The sequence below is a fragment of the Salvia miltiorrhiza genome, chromosome 6 (genome assembly GCF_028751815.1).
Source record: "Salvia miltiorrhiza cultivar Shanhuang (shh) chromosome 6, IMPLAD_Smil_shh, whole genome shotgun sequence".
Taxonomy (NCBI): Eukaryota; Viridiplantae; Streptophyta; class Magnoliopsida; order Lamiales; family Lamiaceae; genus Salvia; species Salvia miltiorrhiza.
In genome coordinates this window covers 16,351,394-16,368,452 of record NC_080392.1, presented here as the reverse complement: position 1 = coordinate 16,368,452, position 17,059 = coordinate 16,351,394, and the positions used below count along the sequence as shown (strand labels likewise).

The 17,059-nt window shown below is 36.8% G+C and overlaps 2 protein-coding genes across 4 annotated transcripts; one reads left to right on the top strand and one right to left on the bottom strand.

Annotated features, from left to right (window-relative positions):
* The first annotated feature begins 8,500 nt into the window (after positions 1-8,500).
* Positions 8,501-9,432, top strand: LOC130990200 (uncharacterized). The gene is made up of 4 exons (XM_057914425.1): positions 8,501-8,667; positions 8,732-8,846; positions 8,945-9,017; positions 9,120-9,432. The coding sequence occupies exons 1-4, from the start codon at positions 8,643-8,645 to the stop codon at positions 9,369-9,371; spliced, it is 465 nt and encodes a 154-aa protein (XP_057770408.1). The 5' UTR covers positions 8,501-8,642; the 3' UTR covers positions 9,372-9,432.
* A 79-nt stretch (positions 9,433-9,511) lies between these two features.
* Positions 9,512-15,523, bottom strand: LOC130990199 (nonsense-mediated mRNA decay factor SMG7). Of its 3 annotated transcripts, none has more exons than XR_009090866.1 (8): positions 15,208-15,523; positions 14,098-14,246; positions 13,299-13,913; positions 13,061-13,183; positions 12,442-12,674; positions 10,435-12,355; positions 10,163-10,284; positions 9,512-10,052 (listed from the first exon to the last, which is right to left on the bottom strand). XR_009090866.1 is itself a non-coding variant. In XM_057914424.1 (7 exons), the coding sequence occupies exons 2-6, from the start codon at positions 14,164-14,166 to the stop codon at positions 10,462-10,464; spliced, it is 2,934 nt and encodes a 977-aa protein (XP_057770407.1). In that variant the 5' UTR covers positions 14,167-14,246; positions 15,208-15,523; the 3' UTR covers positions 9,512-10,284; positions 10,435-10,461. The 3 variants fall into 3 exon arrangements, 1 of the variants encoding a protein (XP_057770407.1); XR_009090867.1 differs by having other exon boundaries at positions 10,163-10,281; XM_057914424.1 differs by having other exon boundaries at positions 9,512-10,284.
* Between the last annotated feature and the right edge of the window lie 1,536 nt (positions 15,524-17,059).

Here is a 17,059-nt window from a genome sequence, read left to right as displayed (position 1 = left end):
CGAATTAATTGCTATTTTTTATTTGAATAAGGGCATAAATGAAATTCACTCCATACGGATCTTTCATCTTCTTCATCATATCCCAAGATTCACGCTGCAATTAAACACAAACCTATCGTATTGCTTCGTCTTCTTGGTTTTTTTTTATCTTGCTTTTTCAATCATTTTTATTTATATTTTCGCTGCACATGGGAGACTTTGGCTACTTGTTCGATCGGCGGCTGGAGCTTTTCGGTTGGAATCGAGTTTGTTGGCTGCTTGTTCGAACGGCGGCGGTTTGGGCAATGTTACAGACGGCGGTGGTTGGAACGAAATTGTGGGCGGCGGTTGTTGGTCAATCAATTTCTAGGGCTCCTCTTCTTCAAACGGCGCGGTGGTTGTTCAATCAATTTCTAGGGCTCCTCTTCTTCAAACGGCGCAGTGGTTGTTCGAACTTTCTAGGGCTGCAGATTTCTTGAAAGGCGGCGGTTTCCACCAATTCCTAGGGCTCGGCATTTTTGAATGAATATTCATTTAGAATTGAATGGATATTCAGTCATTAATTGTATATATTCAGTCACTTGATTGTGGTTGTTCAGTTTATTTTGTTTGCACATATATTTACATTTGATGTGTGGCTGCTCAGTAAGTGCCGAATGAATATTCAGTCATCGAATTGCACGTATTCATTAACTTGATGTGTGGTTGTACACTAAGTACCGAATGAATATTCAGTCATCGAATTGCATGTATTCAGTAACTTGATGTGGTTGTTCAGAATATTCAATCGTAAACGTGTATATATTCAATCATTCTTTACACACATTTATATTTGAACTGCGGATATTCAGTCATTGATAATGAAAGGAATATATCGAACGTATATTCAGTCACTGAATATACACATATACTTCTCTGAACATACAAACATACATATCTGCATATATAATCATATTTATTTGAATACTTATAAAATATATATGAATATTAAAGCCAAAGCCCTCGAATCCGGTCTAACAGTCGCCGCCCTCGATTCCGTTTGTGCATCTGCCGCCCTCGATTCCGATCGGAAAGCCGCCTCCCTCTATTCCATTCATCCACCCTAGAATCTATTCGGACAAGCACCGACCTCTACACTGTGAATAATATAGAAGATGATTCTTCAAGAGAAAGGATTATTGTGAATAAAAATATAAGGGATTATTGCCAGAAAATACATATACTTTGTCAATTTTCTGGTTTATATCATGATCTTATAATTTGGCCAGAAAATACATCAATTTTCAATTTAATTGCAATTATAACATGACTTTATAGTCTGGCCAGAAAATACACAAAGTTTCAATTTATTCTCAATTATGACATGACCTTGTAATTAATTTAGTATAATAATATCAAGTTTAATACATTAAATATTTTTAATTTTCTTTTCATCTCACAATATACTATATATAAATACATATATATTTGATAAATATACATCTATTTGTAAATAATATATAATACTATTTACTTTTTAACATAGTTTCTATTATATATGTACGTAATTTTTTATTGGTCGTAATATTTTATAATTTCATAATTTAAATAACTAAATACTTATTATATATATAATATATTAATAGAACATTAAAATCATATATATATATATATATATATAACAAGATATTATATTGATGGCTTAAAAATACATACATATATATATACATATATATACATATATATTATGAAATAATTATTATGAAATAATTAATCATCTAACTTAATTTTTATAAAAATTAATCAATCAATTATAAATATTTTGTACATAACAATTTAATATAAATACAATAAATATTAATACATCTATGATGAAAAATAATTTAAATAAGGTCATGTTATAATTGAGAATAAATTGAAACTTGGTGTATTTTCTGGTCAGACTATAAAGTCATGTTATAATTGTAATTAAATTGAAAATTGATGTATTTTCTGGCCAAATTATAAAGTCATGATATAAACCAGAAAATTGACAAAGTATATGTATTTTCTGGCAATAACCCCAAAATATAAATGTTATAAAAGAATTGCAAAAAAAAAAAAATCGAATGTAGATTGTTGGAGATAAGATAAATCAATTGAAAGCTAAATTATCTCCATAATCCCATGAATTTCGTTAGGGATTTAATTAAAAAGGGGAACATACCATAAATAATGGGATTTGATCGGCTGACTATTAATATAATTTTACAACATTAGCCTTTAGTTAATATTAAATCTGAAAGCATATCAACCATTAGATCACTTAAATCAATGCATGAGATTCATTCTCCATTCCTACAATATATATGCTTTCTTAGTTGATCTTCTCTCTCTCTATATATATATATAGGGGGATGCTAAAATAAAAACCAAAGTTAGACTATAAAATAAGAACTACTATAGGCCCTTAGATTTTAATTAATTAACGGTCAGATTTGCAAGCCAATTTCAATAATAATTTTCGGCAGATATGATGTTAGGGTAAAGAAGTAATTCTATTATTTTAATTAATATCCTTTCCTTAAATGAATGGATTACATTTTATCTAATATCTTTTTTTCCTTCATCACTAAACATAACTTATCATGCGTACAAGAATATATATATATATAAACCCACAGGAATACAGTTGGAGAACGCACGCCCAGAAATCTTATGGAGAACATGAATAATTCGTACACCCATTCATAAGTAGTGCAGTATGAATTATTTGTACTGTACGAATTATCACCCATTTATAAGCAGGGCAGTATGAATTATCTGAAACTACCAGATGCACTTATCCATGCATACCATTTATTCATTTTGGCATCTAAATAATTCATACAGTATTATGCACCATTTTATCCGAAATAAGTAATTTACCATTTTCCCCATTGTGCTTAATACAACTAACATTTTCGATGCACAAGCCTTGTATTCAATGCATTTTCAGAAGCCAAATAATTCATACCATATTATTATCATTTCCAAAATCTATATAATTCATACAAAAACTAAATGAATAATTAGACATATTTAGATTATTCACACAATCTACATAATTCATACCGCATTATTATCATTTCCACAATCTACATAATTCATACAAAAAACGAAATGAATAATTAGACATATTTAGGTGCTTCACAGTTCACACAAGCTACATAATTCGTACTGTAGCTCTATCACCAAAACATAGTTCGTCACTCTTCCTCATTCGCTCAAGTTTCTGTAATAAAATCTGATTCACCGAAGTAATTTTTGGTTTTGATTTCTAGGAGCCACCGTAATTGTGTAATTCTGGTGAAGAAATCAAATAGAAGAAAATGATCCAGAACGAGCAAACACTAAAACACAAATCAACAACAGTGGTGACGAAACGACGGTTGTACTACATCCGCTTTTGAGCGCGGCTGCGGGACTTCTTTTTCTTGTCTTGCGTGGCGACCTTGGGAGGCTGTCCTCTCACCTTTTCGGTGCGAGCCAACGATCCACGTACCTTACCCATGATTTAGCTCGAATTTTCTCCGATCGAGAGAGAATTCTTCGTCTTTGGCGTGAATGGCTTCAGAGATTTCTAGGAGCCACCAAACGTAATAGTTAAAACAAACCCTAGGAATATTTGTTGCTGAGAATAATTAATACATAAATGATTCATTCACCAAACGTATTTCAATATTTCATTCCCCAAAAATATTGCTTTAATTTCGGAAACGTATAATGAAGATTGGGAGAGATAAAATTATACTCACCAATTATACCCTCCAGCGTATCTTCTGCATGAATTATATGTACAAAAAAACAAATGTAACGCCTAATAGGAAAATGATCTCACCCATTGATGATTAGATTTTAATGGTATGGATTTATCCTTATATTATAGTCTAAGGAGAGTTTTCTGTATAGCCATCCCCTATAATATATATATATATATATATATGGAGTGGATCATGTAGATCTACCCCCTTATAATAGTATATAGATCCTAAATAAGGACCACATAAGATTTGTATATGGCATGCAAGGAGAGTGACATGTGGCAGATGCCTTCCAAGGTAAAATACACGCAGGGGTAAAATAGGAATATTTTTTTTAAGTATTTATTTTTATTTATTTTATTTATTTTATATCAAAAATTCATTTTTTTTCCACGATCGTCGTCAAAATTATGCATATAATTGAACACCAATATGCATAAAGGTAAACACAAATATGCATGACGCTGGATAGAAATATGCATGATACTTTTTCAGTATGATCCGTCAAGTGACCAGCGGCGAAAGCTACCTGACGGTGTTGCATATTACTATGCATATAGTTTAACACGAAAATGCATAGTATTATTCGATAGCGAGAGGCACCGAGGTTTGCATACTGATATTTTTTCATGCATATTTCTATCAAACATTATGCACATTTGAATTTATATTTATGCATATTGGTGTTCAATTATATTCATAATTTTGAAGACAACCGCGAAAAAAAAAATTGATAAAAAAAATCTTTTTTGTATAATTTCTTAAAATTAGTACTCCATCCGTCCCATTATTGATGGCTTGTTTTTCTTTTTGAGATGTCCCATATATAATGACCTGTTTTCTATTTTTGAAATAATAAGGGTGTAATTAACTTACACTAATTAATTCAGCTACACTAATTAACTCAGCCCCCCCCCCCCCCCCCCCCCCCCCGCTTCTTCATTTCACGCTTAATACTCACAGACCCACCCTTCTCTCTCTTTTCAATTTCTCTGTGGAAGTTCGCCGCCCCGGTCCTCTGAAAGCCGTCGAGCTCGCCGGCGTTTAACGTCGTCCATCTCATCCCCGTCTCAAGTATCTTTCATTTCCTCATCCTCTGTCCCTCACAGCATACCCACAAAGGGCCGAGCCCTAGCTTCTTTTGATTCAGGCAGAATCGCCGCCACCGCCGCTGAAGGACCGACAAACGGTCGCCGCTCTGTCTCTCTCTCTCATCGTCTCTCTCTCCAAGTTCTTCAAGAGCAGAATTCCACTCCCTTCCTTTCCAGATCCAAGTGGAATTTCAGGTGGGTCCTACTCCTATGTCCGAGCCCTAATTCTCCTCTTTCCTCAGCTCTCAACGAAAGTACGCAATTGAGGGAGAAAAGTCGAGCCCATGCTGACACAAGTCAGTCGCCGCTGACGCTGTCAAAGCGGTGACAGGAGGCGCTGCTCCTTTCTCGTTGTCTTAGTGCCGGCCTCTTTTGTTGATTTTTTATTTTTATTTTTTCTTGCCTTAAAGATGGATTTTTTGAATTAATTGCTCTGTTGATTTTTTTATTTGTCTTGTGTGAATAAATCCATTTTTGTTTGGATCTGTGGATGGATGCATTGTTATTTGAAATGTTTGTAGATGGATTTGGAGGTGGAGGGAGACGACGAGGTGAAGGGTAGGCGGCAGCGCCGCTGGCCTCGCCGGTGATGAGAGCGTCGGCGGTAGCAACATAATTTTAGTTGAAAAGATTTTATTTTATTAACAATATTTTAAACTAATTAACCATAAAATTAAAGATGTGGGCCATACAACTTATCTCTTAATATAACTCTCCTTAATACTCATGCCGAAAAAAAACATGCCATTAATACCGGGACGAAGAGAGTACTATTTTACCCTTCCGTGCTTTTTGTCTTGGAAAGTCTTGGAAGACATCTAGCAAGTGTCGGGCTCCTAGTAAGCCATGTGATCACATTGTGTGGTCCAAATTTGGACCTATATACTATAATTGGAGTGATAACTACAGGATCCCGCCTATATATATATATATATATATATATATATATATATATATATATATATATATATATAGGGTGTGGTTCTAGAGAGAACTACATTATTTGTGAGAACGGGAGAACCATCAAATCTAATGCATTCACGGTAAAAATTAATGCATTCGCTGTTAAAATTAATGCACTAAAAAAATTTAAAAAAAATGCTCCCTTCAGGATTCGAACTCAGGATCTGCATTCATCCAACAAGATGATGCATCCACCGTAGATCTTGATAATCGAATGGCTGAAAATGGTTCTCCGGTCTTCTTTTATTTATGGTTCTTTCTTGAACCTCTCCCTATATATATATATATATATATATATATATATATAGGGAGTGGTTCAATTGAGAAGCTCAAATGTGTTGAGAAGTTGAGAAGCAATCTAATAGATAAACATGTCAATACATTTTGATGAACATAGCAATTAGACTCCAAATTAATAAATTCTTTGAAAATATCAAATATAACTGACGAACATACGAATCTATTTAATTTGTTAAAAAATACGCCACCGCCAAGGATCGAACCCCAGATCAAACTCGCGTTCATAAAAATTAATTGACATGTTCATCTATTAGATTGCTTCTCAACTTCTCAACACATTTGAGCTTCTCAATAAAACCTAACCCTATATATATATATATATATATATATAGGTCCAAACTATAAATTACTCCCTCCGTCCCAAGAAAGTTGGCCACATTCTTTTCGGCACGGAGATTAAGAAATGGAGTGTTATGTTTTAATTGAGTGGGGCCCATCAAAATTAATGAGTTAATTAAGGAAAAAAAAACTGAATCTGGTGCTTCTTCTTCTCGCATTGGGCGCTTCTTCTTCTTCTCACCTTCTTCTCCGGCGCCGCCACCGCCGCCGGCGACATCGACGACCCCAAAACCAAACACCGCCTTTACCCGCCTGAATCGCACCTCCATTTCTCCTCCAAATCAGGCCCCAAATAGTGTGTGAACAAAATCGAAAACACGAATATGCCAAAAACATCTAAAAATTAATCATCTTTCATGTTAATCAATCTAAAGGCACATGCGTAACATCAATTGAAAAACTCCATTTCTCCTCCAAACCAAACCCCAAATCGCATACCCAGATCTTGCCCAAACCAGAATCTTGCCCAGGAAATCGGTGCACATATGAGCTTCGAACACCACAGCCTATCCTCGATCTCTTTCGGTCTGCCGCCCTGACGCCGGAGTCGCACCTCGAAGAGGCAGCGCCGACTGGAGAGGCGGAGCCCTAGCCCCAAATCGGAGAGGCGGAGCAGCGCTGGGGGAGGGAGATAGTTGAGACGACGACGACGGCCGGAAAGGCGAGAGGAGGCGGCGGCGACCATGCGGGTGGCACCCGCCGGAGAAGAAGAGAGAAGGGGGTGGGGCGAGAGGGAGAGAGCAGAGGCCAGGGAGAGGGAAAGGGTCGGCGGTGGTCGCGGCGAAGACCACGACGACGGCGGCCGTTGGGGCGAGAGGAGGCGGCGGCGACCATAGGGGTGGCACCCGCCGGAGAAGAAGAGAGAAGGGGGCGGGGCGCTGGGGGAGGTGGGGTGGCTGTGTGTGTGTGTTAGTGTGTGTTTTGTGTGTGTGTTTTTAAATAAAGGTGATTTAGATTTAATTAGAAAATTTTAATTGAGTGTAGAAGATAGGTTTAATTAGGTGTAGATTAGTTGATTAATTATAGAGTTTAATTTGGTGTAATTTTTACCCAAAAAGGAAAGTAGCCAACTTTAGTGGGACGCCCAAAAAGGAAATGTGGCCAACTTTCTTGGGACGGATGGAGTATATCATTTCAAATGTTAAGAGAATAAATTCTCTCAAAATCACATTAAGTAGCTTTTTATAGTCCACTTATCACATTTAAATTTCAATGTAAAATTATATCATAGAATACTAATCGGCTGAACAATTATCACATTTAAGTCTCAAACTGAACAGCTAAACATTCAAAATATTGGTTAGATAATTCACAAGAATTCATGAATCAGAAATAAGAGGACAAATTGATATCAATAAATTCTAAAACTAAAAATTGAAAAATATGATAGAAGATAAAGAGAGACCGTCTAATAAATCAACACAAGACCTATATATAGACACAAACACAATACAGTCATATCTTTCTCGTTTGACCTCCGATTTGCTATCTATTTGCGCTCACGAACTTTTATCGAGATGGACTATGTTTCCAAAGTACGAGCAAGTACATTTAACAATATAAAACAATCATCAAATACTCAACTTCATGTGTGACATTTTCTCCGCTATTGATACTCTAAAAAAAATTCATTAAAATGAAATATTACTGCTCCTAGAAATCGAACCCACAATATTAGAGATGATATGTGAAGAAGCCTACCACTTGAATAGAAGGCCTTATTTTTAAAAGCTCAAATAATTTTTATTTATACACTCCCGTCTCCCGGTGAGAACCAATCTCAGCCTCTCATAAATGAGACCGATCTCACAATAAGACCGATTCTTTAGTCAAAGTTCAGTGAGCTCCAGTAACATAGAAACAGACAATAATATGCCGCAGATTTGATAAAAATCGGTCAGAATAATTACTACCAAGTAATAAAAAATAGTAATTATTTAACGTGAGATTGAGCAGTACTTCAAATGCAATACCATAATTATTCCTTTCGTTAGCCATCAAAATAGAACTTATCAAAGAGAGATACTTTGCTTGTAGACTTCGTAGTGGAAAACTTTTTATTTCGCTTACTCTTTCTCCATTCCAATTCCAACCTCATCAAATAGACCGCCCAAAAGTCTTGCAAAATAGAAAAAACAAAGCTTTCCACTTCTCATTTTTCTCTCCCTAAACCAATAAAAATCAATTCTTGCCAAGTTCTTCCGCAAATATGGGCCAATCCCTCAACAAATCAGGTACTCGTATAGAACTCAGGTGTACAAATAAACCAGTATAATACCCGCATTTCTTGATGTGCAGGAAGTGAAGAGAAGGAAGTTGAACCCGTGATCCTCGATTACTACGACAAATACTTCAGCAACACCAAGGATTGGAAGTGCGCAGATTTCTATCATGCAGTTTGCCAAATAGTCGAGTAATTCACTTTCTATCTTCTAACATCATAGGATTTCAAAGAATTTATGATAGAGAGAACTGCTTATAAATGTTGCTTTTCCTGGTAATCTCCTACAGAGAAATTAACAGAACTATAGGCCGACCTCAGTTTAAGGTGCAAGAGAAAAGCAAGCTTCAACAAACCTACAATGTAAGTAACTCCCAACTTTATTTACCTATCTATTCTGATATTTCAATGCAAACAATCGTTTCTTTCCCATAAGAACATCTCAGACTCGTTCTTCTGTTCCAGAAACACAGAGGGGGCGAGGGGACACCATTGAAAAAGGAACAATTTCAGAAGATATTGCAAGAAGTGATTCTTGACACAGGGATTACCAACATAGCTGGAGCAAAGGATATGATATTTTACCTGTATGGAGTGCCGGCTGCAGCCCTGTTCTTAAAGCAACGCTTGGCCCCAAAGCTGATCCCGAATGAAGTTCTCATCCCTGTTGTCACTTCTGCTACAGTTTTCCTTCTCGCAAAGCTCAACAAATTATAATTTCAACATTGTAATTTCGAGTTGTGTCCGACAAAATGAACAAAAAGCACCTTCAAGACCATTCTTGGTACTACCACAGTCAAGTCAAGAAAAAACACAATGAGATATGCATCGATTATAACAAAAACACACTCTGGAAGGACATCAACAAACATCAATTACTAGCATCACAATGTACTTGACCATAACAAAAAACAATCACCTAAGCATATAATGTCTTGATTTTGTAATAAAACCATCAACCACCAAGGTTGAAATACCTTATTGCGTTTATAATCGCAATCTTATTAAAATCTATCAGCCATGACAAACTTCAATTATCAAAGAAAATCTCCACGAATCGTCAAATTCCACTTCAGAGCTTTTGTTGACATACTGACGACTGCAGAGACTTGTATTATAAAATTTTAGCTTTTGAAACTCTCATCATGGCATTCATGGCAGACACCACACGGAAGGCTTCAGATGAAAGAACTTCACCAGCCATGAAGATATAGGATTTGCTAGAACTTCTTTAAATTCCCACCCACATGACCACCACCATCCACCATAATCCAAATATCCCTGAAGGCTTATCCAACTGATCCGACCAGAGAACGCATTCAAGCTTATAAGATTTCCACATGCATCACTTACTGAATTATAAGCTTCATTCAACCCATCTGGCAAGCTCGGCACAAGCTGCAAGAAAATTTAAAAAGTCATTCCCCGAATCTCAAAAGGAGACTGCAGAGAAGAGATTCTGGAATTGGGGGGGGTGGGGGGGGGGGGGGAGAGAGAGAGAAAGAGACCTCTTTGAAAGCAGGTGCCTGCAACACTCCAGACCAACAATGTTCCATTAAAAACTTAATAACATTGGCCATTTCCCAACAGCGACGGACGAAATATAGCACCCAGCCACGAACATTTGCTGCTGCACAATTTGGTAACAACCATACTGTGTTAGATACCAACAATTTTGAATAAGATACTTGAGTGAAGAAACCCATATGCCAAGGATTGATACTATCATATAGGTTTACATATATCAATAAACATGCACACCACAAGGAACAAACATTACCTTGTCATCTATGCTCCCTTAATCATCTCACACAAAGAAACGACCTTCCCAAAGTGACTGTCCTTGATACTGCTGCTGCGGCAAGCCATGCTGTTGGTTTCCTTTCTGAAGTTCTCTATGCTGCTCCTCATAGTGCAGCATCTGTTCCGAAAAGGGATGCTCCTGCCAGCCTTTCTGATTATCACTCTGCACTTGTATCGGCACCTGCTTCCCAGGGAAAGGGAAGGTAGAAATTCCCGTTGAGACATTGATATTTGCAGAATTACTGAACCCAACACCATGATTGGATGAAGACAGCTGATAGCCATCTAACCAGCTGTAATCATCTATTTGAGGAATTGAAGTTTCATTTTGGGGCATGCTGTTGAACAATGGTTCATCCACAACCTTGGAAGGAACAGAACCAAAACCAGGTGGTGGACCAAAGTGTCTAACAGGTCGACTCACTGGATTCTTCTTTGAGCCAGGTGGCATGACCAATGATGGTTTGACGGCCAGACCATCAATGGATGATCCAGAAGGTATGATGGAATCAAACTTAGAAGGCACACTAGCTTGTGGAATCACAACAGGATAGTTATGGCTAGGACCAGCATTCACAAATTGGGGGTAAGGCATGGAAACAGACACATGTTGATAAACTCCGAACTTATCTTGCAGATCAGACTTCAGTGAGGATCCATTTTCCATCAAGTTCAACTGGGCCAAGCCATTCACAATAGGCAATTGTTTTGCTGACCACGTCGATGTGCTAGGTTGGACAGGTTGCTGATATTGATAAGTGCCATTAGCAACAGTGTTAAAAACAGTTGGAGAAGATTTCTTGCCTGCAGTCAATGCACTCTGCAAGAGAAACCCATCCTGCACAGCGGAGATAGATCCCTTTTCATTACCAAAATCAACCTTGCTAGCCCCACCGGCAGAAGCAAAAATCTCTGGAGAAGTCAACTTTGAAGAAAACTCATCCATAAGCCTTTCAGTAGTCGGAGGCTTAAATACTATCACCTCATCTTCATCCTCTGCTTCCATACCCACCTCTATCTTTGGCAAGGCAGCCAGAGCCATTCGGCCTTCTGCTGAAATATCTAGCAAGTTATCATTCACATTAGGTTCCAAATGACTGGAGAGAAAATGATCATCAGAAGTCTGAGGTTCAACACCAAAGACAAACTTTTTCATCCTGTCGTCGAAATATACTCCCTCCGGGCCAACTCGGACAACATTAGCAAGAGCCTTTCCAGCTGCTATAATCCTCTTTACACGTGAAATCCTCTCTCTGCTGCCTCCATCACCTCCAAATAAGTGCTTCCTTGAAAAATCAAGGATGAGTTGGGCAGGAAGAAGAGGATGGAATCCTCTCAACTCAAAATCCTCAGGTAATGCAAGACGATTAGCAGTTTCACTTTCGTCATACTTGCTCATATTTGAAAAACACGTCTCGTCTTCATCTTCAGTAATTGACACACAACCACTAGACAAGAGCTTATTCAGAAACATTATGCATTCGTTCCAGAAAAAAGATCTTGCACTCACTTGTTTCTCCTCCAATTCACTGCCAACAGCAAAATCCTGACGACACGCCAACCATTCCACAAACACCATAATCCCAGGTAGCAAATAGCTTAATGAGGGATCAGCTAACTGGTTGCACCGCTCAAGAATGCAGCCCACAAATTCAAATGTAGCAGTAAAAGCATTTTGAAGCAGGACAGAGCGTTGTAGAATATCAGCATAGGACTGGTTTTCACTTTCCCTGCTCACATTATGACCAGTGAATATCATAACTGCAATCATTCTAATGACTGCAAGTCTACATTCAGCAGCATCTGAACCAAAGTTGAACTCGTCATCTGGCCCACTGGAAAGTAGTTCCAATAAATCATTTTTAACCATAGAGAACACTTCGGGAAAGATTTCCAGGCTGGGATCACAACAAAAGAAAATGTGTCAGTAAATGATTGTTCTGAAACTACAATCCTCTAATACTCTATCAAATTCACAACCAACCTTGTGCGCGTGAAGAGAATGCCATTCAACCTAACAAATTTTGTAATAAAAGCTTTGAAGAGTTCAGACTTATTTGGAGCTCTTTCCTTGATTGCACTAGCTACCGACTTATTCTCCTTTAAAGCAGGCCTCAACTCCCCTTTTCCCTTTCCCTTTCCAGGCACTCTTGCAGGTTGCATCTTCACAGCAGGTGCTTTACCATCACCAAGCAGTTGGGAATAACTCTGACGGTTCTGTAAAATAAAGGCAAGAATGTTAGATAAAACTATAGGGTGTCATTTGTATCTTCATCCATTCTGTACACCCTTTCAACAAACTGTTGTTTGACATTTCCAGAATCATTGCCAAATTTATGTACAAGACTTTTAGAAATGAGTAGTGACAGCTTAAACCAGCACGACTCACACATACAGTTAATAGGTCTAGCATAATAGCATCTGCCTAGTTTAAAACAGATTTGAGATGGAAGTTCTGACTTGTAGGTTTTGTGCTAAATTGAACTAGTTGCCACTTGCCAGGTCCAGCTGACCAAGCACATCCATAGTGAAATATCAATACAGAGTATAAGATGCATGAAATTCAAAGTACGCAGTCACAGTAGTTTAGACACTAACATTACCTTCTCAAATGCAATGATTAAGTTGTCTCTTGCAGTAACAAATGGGATATCCACTGCTAGACTTCGAAAATAGCGATATATTGACAGCAGTTCATCATTCGAATATCCAGCCAGTATGGCAAGCTTAAAATTGCAAAGGACAACATTCAAGTTAGGTGACCAAGAGATTCAACCAAGTCAAACATGCTCTGAAATAGGAAGTAATCAGAAAAATCATAACATCAATATATAAATGCACCTGATGATGTGGATTACCACTTGAAGGCCATATTGAGGAAGCTTGCAAGTAATAACTTGATGCAGCTGCAAAATCCCGGGCTTTAGAATCGCCTTCGCCATATAAGCTTTTGTAACGAGCGAGATCACCCAAATAGATTAAACAACGATGACAGGACATCAAGCCTTTTTTCCCCTCTGAAGATTTATTTCCATCTTTTGACATTGGGATCTGATTTTCCGGATCATCAGAAGAATATCCCAATGGGAGCCCATACTTAGATCTTATCTTCAACATCAAATCATGATAAAATCCAGTAGCCTCGGAAAGGAAGGTCTTAAATTGCGAACGAATCTTTGTAAGTCGATCAGGTCCAGCACGAACTGTCCCTTTACCATTTTGGGATGCAGGTGATCCTGCCGAAGCTAGAGCTGCTGCATTGAAGAGGGCCCTTAGCTCCTCAATCCTCCTATAATGCAATTGCCATAGAGCATATTCTATATCGTGTTGTTCAGAAAAAGCATGGTCTTCAAGGAGAATTGCTTCATAATTTTCACGCATATTCTGCCATGTGTTAGGATCTGAAGGGATTCTTGCCTGCGCCGCTTTCCTTCGCTTGTTCTCCAACTCAACATTCTACAACAGGACAAAGAAGTCAAGTCACAAAAGATAACATATACTGTTAATTTTTAGCCAAACAAAGAAATAAAGATGCAATACTTTTTACAATGGCATGGCATACAGGAGTCAGGAGTATGTGTTTATCCCTGTGCAAGATGCAAAATCAAAGGATAACCGACCAATTTTAGGAGATAAATACCTTGTTGAATAGTTGTTGAACACGCTCTCTGGAAGGATTATCTTTGTTGTTATCCATCAGCAAGGTCATCTTCCATCGAACAAATGTTTGCAAAAGTCATGCCCACACGATAGAGCCCCAGTAAAAATACACAACATCTTCACAAGAAACTGAAAATGGAATAACATATTAATCAGATATAAAGGCTAAACACAACAACAAAGTTTCAACAGTTGCTCTTGTTTCTCCACCCAGAACACACTTCCATTTCTCTGCACTTGGAATGTGCACCAAATTTTATTAGAATAATTTTGAAAAACAGATGATGCAGAAACTCGTAACAGCCACAGAGAAACACAAATATTATAATTTGATTTCTACTCTCCTGAATCCATCATATTCTTTCAAAGCAGCAGCTAAAAGATGTCCTCTTCCAAGCCATGACACCAAACATTTCAACTGTTTATCATTATCATTATCACTATCATCTACATAATATACGCATTAAAAGTGCAACCAACAAGAAATCATAATATTTGTTCATGAGGCATAATTGCCTACCACCTTTTATTTACTAGCGTGACTTTTCATTTAGATGAGAGTTCCCCAAAATACACACACAAAAAGAAAGTAAATAAAATACTCAGATGAAAGTCGCACTAGTAAACTAAGCAAGTTTTCATCGATAATCCAATAAAAGATAGAATGTCAATGCTCATAAAAGTTGCTTAGATGAAAGTTTATAATTCAGTTCCGGAGAGGATTAAATGTTTCAAACAAAAACATGCAAGTCAAAACCTTCATTCTCATCTGACTCGACTTCTGATGTGAGTAAATAAGCAATTGAACATGGGCTAACTAAAACTTCACAAAAGCAAATTAACGAATTCCAAACCCTAAAATCATCGCCATTGACCGGCATGTGGAAACAACTTAGTAGACCTCAGGTTAAAAATAGATGGGAAAGATTAAAAAAGAAAACATCACAGATTAACCGACAAGTCAATCAAACACACAAAACCCTAAATTCAACCGACTCCATACATCAATCGAACAACAAGAATAATCATCATAGAAACTATAAATGCACAGCAACCATAATCTCCCAATAAGAAACCAAAAGAAACTCACCCCAACAGATAAACAGCACCAGATCTGCAAAGATCCCCAGAAAAAAAACTTCTAACGATTACCCCAATTCAAATTTCCTATACATTCACACGCGCACCGAAGCTAGGGTTTCTATTTACGGGCATCGATTTTATGTGGGTTTTCTGTATTCTTAAAATTCAATAAAAATCTAAAGGATTTTCTGATGACACAGAATTGTGGGAAGAAGAAAAAGAGGTGAATTGGTGGAAAGAAAGAGGAAGAAGAGGGGATGACTTTTTGATTTTGGATTTTTCTAGTTTTGAATTTTTATTTCATTTTGGGCAAAACATGAAAATCATCGAAGTTTTCCAATATATAGTACTATACTAGTATTTTTCGTGGTGTGGTCTTCGCTGCCGTAACTGTAACTAGGGATGTCAAAAAAACCCGAAATCGACGGGTCGACCCGAATAAACCGATAAAAAAGGTGGGTTAGGGCTGAAAATTTTTAGCTCGAAAAAAATTTAGCCCGAATGACCCGAACCGAAAATAGCCCGAGCCCGATAGGGTTGGCCCGAAAACCGAGTGGGTTGGCCCGATTAACCGAACACATTCTTAATAATTGATTTTTAAACTTTAATACTTTACTTTTTAATTCAATAATAACATTTTGATGCATGTAGAATATGTTTTGATTTTTTCCAACAGTTAATAACAAACATCTATGATATAAAAGTCAAAGAAAGATAGTCATTTATATTAAATCTATATACAATTTTTATCAAAATGAAATTAAAGTTATATATTATGTAAACTTATGTTAAAAAAATACTACTTTTTGTATCTAAAATGAAGCGAATTGTCTTGATTTAAAAAATAAGACATATTTTTATTAAAAGAATATGATTATTTATATATAAAAAAAACATATAAAAAATCGTAAAACTTGCGGGCCAGAACGGGCTAGCCCAAAACCGAGTGGGTTAGGGTTAGGGTCGAAAAATTTTAGCCCCAAAAATAAAAAAACCGACTAGCCCGAACCGAAAATAACTCAAAACCGAATGGGCTGGCCCGAAACCGAGTGGGCTAGCCCGATTGACATCCCTAACTGTGACTCACCCCCTCAAAAATCAAAATTTTCTTATTTTTGGGTGAAAATTAAGGGGTTGTTGTAAATATATCTATAAGATATATCTTATATGTGTTGACCAAGAAATCTCTCTAAAACCCTAGCTTCCTACTTGTATAAATAGAGGCATTTGGCCCTCATATTGAATACTCTTAATACATATTCTATTCTCTATTCTCTCGTTTCTCTCTAGTTTATAACACGTTATCAGCTCCAATCTCTAACCCTGAGTCTCAATCAATTCATTTAGATTGAAGTTATGCCCTAGGAAAGAATTATGTCTTTCCTGCAAGGTACTAGTAGATTTATTAAATTTGATTTTGATATTTGCAATTGAATTCAAATTATTTGTATTCGATTGTTTCAATTCCTAATTACATCTACCGTTTTAAATCTGTGAAATAATTTGTGATGAATTATTTTAATCACGGAGGCTGCATATATATTAAACATTCGAATTTTGGAATGTCCTCTAGTAATTCACGCCTATTTATCGAGAGAGTGATCAGAAACATGACCTGTGCCTTGTGTTTGATAATCACAATTCATTATCAGAATAAAATTGAAGGCAAATTGTGCATAAGGGATTGCAGTGGCAATTATATCTATTTGGATCTAGTACTATTTTAGTCAAATCCATAATTTCTTTCGTCACTTTAATTCTCCCTTTTCTTTATTTTTTTGTGCGTTGTTCTATTTAATTGCTTAATTATTTGTCTTGTATGCAAATTCAAAATATTATGTATTATATGAAATATATGC

Coding starts and splice junctions, on each gene's coding strand:
- LOC130990200 (XM_057914425.1), top strand. CDS start 8,643: ATGGGCCAATCCCTCAACAAATCAG. Junction 8,668..8,731: donor CCAATCCCTCAACAAATCAG/GTACTCGTATAG, acceptor CTTGATGTGCAG/GAAGTGAAGAGAAGGAAGTT. Junction 8,847..8,944: donor GCAGTTTGCCAAATAGTCGA/GTAATTCACTTT, acceptor AATCTCCTACAG/AGAAATTAACAGAACTATAG.
- LOC130990199 (XM_057914424.1), bottom strand. CDS start 14,166: ATGACCTTGCTGATGGATAACAACAAAGATAATCCTTCCAGAGAGCGT. Junction 13,914..14,097: donor TTCAACAACTATTCAACAAG/GTATTTATCTCC, acceptor GTCCTGTTGTAG/AATGTTGAGTTGGAGAACAA. Junction 13,184..13,298: donor GTGGTAATCCACATCATCAG/GTGCATTTATAT, acceptor TGCAATTTTAAG/CTTGCCATACTGGCTGGATA.